The sequence below is a fragment of the Gossypium hirsutum genome, chromosome D02 (assembly GCF_007990345.1).
Source record: "Gossypium hirsutum isolate 1008001.06 chromosome D02, Gossypium_hirsutum_v2.1, whole genome shotgun sequence".
Classification (NCBI taxonomy): domain Eukaryota; kingdom Viridiplantae; phylum Streptophyta; class Magnoliopsida; order Malvales; family Malvaceae; genus Gossypium; species Gossypium hirsutum.
In genome coordinates this window covers 58033770-58036584 of record NC_053438.1, presented here as the reverse complement: position 1 = coordinate 58036584, position 2815 = coordinate 58033770, and the positions used below count along the sequence as shown (strand labels likewise).

Below are 2815 nucleotides of genomic sequence, written 5' to 3'. Positions count from 1 at the left end.
TTAAGGCTTTCGTTTTATTTTTTTGGCTTGTCTCGTTTGTTTTGGACTGGTTGCTGTTATGTTTTGTTTTATCTATCAAACTCAGTTTGTTTTCAAAAGAAAAAATCCCGGAGGTAATATAAAATTCCCAGCTTACTTCCCGCGGGAGCTCTTCAGAAAGTCAAAACATTTTACCTAAATAATCATAAATATTAATATTTTAAAGGTATCAAATAAAACACGACATAACCTATCCATGTCGTAGACTCAGCATTCGACATCAACAGTAAATTCCCTATAACTTGTTTCACAGAATTGTTGTAAGAGTCTACCTTGGAGTCTTAGCAGGGTTCAAAGTTAATGACATGTAATATTATTATATTACACGAACATTTTGTTTTAGGGTTACGCATTCGTGTAAGATATTGTTTAAATATTTTAATATTTCTTTTATTCTGAAAATTAACATAAAAAATTTATTATATATCCATCCACATCCAACACGTATGGATGTTTATTTCAAAGATTATTTATGGTAATATACAAGCTTAAAAGTTCAATTGGTTTAAATTGTTAATTCAACAATGACCAAATAAAACGGAAAAAAAAATTAAAAATCTAGAAAATTAATAACTTTTTAGGAATAAGTGAATATTCTGTTTATGATAATTTTTTTCAATTTGGTTCTTAATTTTTTTTTCATATTAGTCTCTAAACTTGACAATTATATTTTTACGTGATGATGTGACATAATATTAAAGTATCATAGATCATAATTAAGAAAAAATTTTAAATTTCAAGATTATTAGAAAAGTTGGTAAACTTTAAAATTAATAGAGATTTAAAAAAATTTAGAAACTAAATTGAAAAAATTATTAAGTTGAAGAGTAAAGGTTGCTTTATTTTTATTTTTAACAATATCATGTTATCATGTCTATATAAGTGTAGTAGTGAGCAGTAGGCAACATGTACCATTCACGATCAAAAACAGCCTAAAACATGAAGCCTGAGGTTGAAGTAATATTGGAAGAGATAATCAAGCCATCTTCTCCGACTCCTCAACAATTTCGCCATTACCAACTCTCCTCACTTGATCAACAAATACCACCAGTTTATAACCATCTGGTCTTGTTCTACCCCGCCACAACCAATGCCCAAACCTACAACTTTAAGCTGTCGGTATCCCAGGCCCTAACCCACTTCTATCCCCTAGCGGGACGCATCAAAAACAACTCCATTGTCGACTGCAATGACGAGGGGATTCCCTTTAAAGAAGCCCAAGTCAAGTGCCGGCTTTCAGATTTTTTACACGATCCACTCCCTCAACAACTCAACAAATTGTACCCTTTTCCTCTCGATGATGCTGCGGAGTTGCCCATGGGGATCCAATTCAACACTTTCCTTTGTGGTGGAATCGGGATTGGTGTGTGTGTTTCACATAAAATCGGCGATGCTTTATCCTTTTTTACGTTTTTGAATACGTGGGCAGCCATTGCTCGTGGGGATACGAAGAACGTGGTCTTGCCTGAGTTGGTATCGGCCAAGCTTTTTCCCCCGCGGAACGTATCAGTGCCTGAACCAGTAATGGAAAAAAGTGAAAAGAATATAGCGACGAAGAGGTTGGTGTTTAGTGCTTCTAAAATAGAGGAAATCAGAGCGAAATACGCTGTCGATCATGAAATCCGCCCTTCACGTATTGAGGCCTTGTCTGCTTTCATATGGAGCCGCTTCATTGCTTCCACTAAGGAAAAACCAAGCCCTAATGGATTCTACGTGATTTTTCATACAGTTAATATACGTACAAAATTTGAGCCCCCGCTGTCAGCTCAGTCTTTTGGGAACATTTTTCGACTTGCCGTAACAGTTCCTTCCCTGGACAATGGAAAAGACGATGGGTCTAAACTTGTTAGCCAAATAAGGGACTCCATTAGAAAAATCGACAAAGAATACGTGAGGAAACTTCAGGCTGGTGAGGATATATTCGAGTCAACCAACCAAGGGGATGAAAAGGGAGAGACGATCCCTTTAGTTTTCACTAGTTTATGCAGGTTTCCACTATACGAAGCTGATTTTGGTTGGGGAAAACCAGTATGGATCGGTTCTGCAAGCTTGAGCGCCAAGAATCTGGTTGTCTTCATGGATACTGCAACTGGTGATGGCATAGAAGCTTGGATTAATCTAAAGGAGGAAGACGTGGCTAAATTTGGAAGTGATGAAGAATTGCTTGCAACATTCAAAAGCACTGTTGTTTGGGAATGATAGCTACTACAGTTGTCAGAGTTTTAGGTTGCTTTCCATATAATTTGGTTAAGGAATAAAGATTATCTGGTCCTACACCTGTTGTGAAATATTTGTATTTGATGATATAATAGTTATTATACACTTTAAAATTAATTTAGTCTATGGAGATAAGGCCTCTTTTGTATGCCCAATAACCTCTAGTTATGTGTGATTGATCTTGATTTTGTACTAGAGATTAGATTTTGAACTGCTGGAGTCTTTTCACCTGTTAAGATAAAGCACTTGCAGTGGATAATGTTCTTCCCACTTACAAACACGCACACATATATTATATAATAAATTTATAGGATCAGATTCCTATTATGTGGAACTACTATGAAAATTACGTGCAACATTTTTTTATCGGCAAATGGATCGTTTTTATTGTGTGACTGTCTGCTGTAATTAAAAAATTTATTTCGATATATGCACACACAATTAAAATTTTAATTATTGATGTAATAAAAAAATTTTAATTACTCAAACAAACATATAATGTTTACTTTTATAATTTAAAATAGATAAATTATTATTAAAATTTAAAAAAAAACATACA

At 34.3% G+C, this 2815-nt stretch overlaps 1 protein-coding gene across 1 annotated transcript; it reads left to right on the top strand.

Annotated features, from left to right (window-relative positions):
- The first annotated feature begins 927 nt into the window (after positions 1-927).
- Positions 928-2467, top strand: LOC107907890 (stemmadenine O-acetyltransferase). The gene has a single exon (XM_016835199.2). It carries the CDS (start codon positions 979-981, stop codon positions 2236-2238), a length of 1260 nt encoding a protein of 419 aa, XP_016690688.2. The 5' UTR covers positions 928-978; the 3' UTR covers positions 2239-2467.
- The last annotated feature ends 348 nt before the right edge of the window (positions 2468-2815 follow it).

Bases quoted from the DNA above. Each gene is read 5' to 3' on its own strand.
- LOC107907890 (XM_016835199.2), top strand. From the start codon at position 979: ATGAAGCCTGAGGTTGAAGTAATATTGGAAGAGATAATCAAGCCATCT.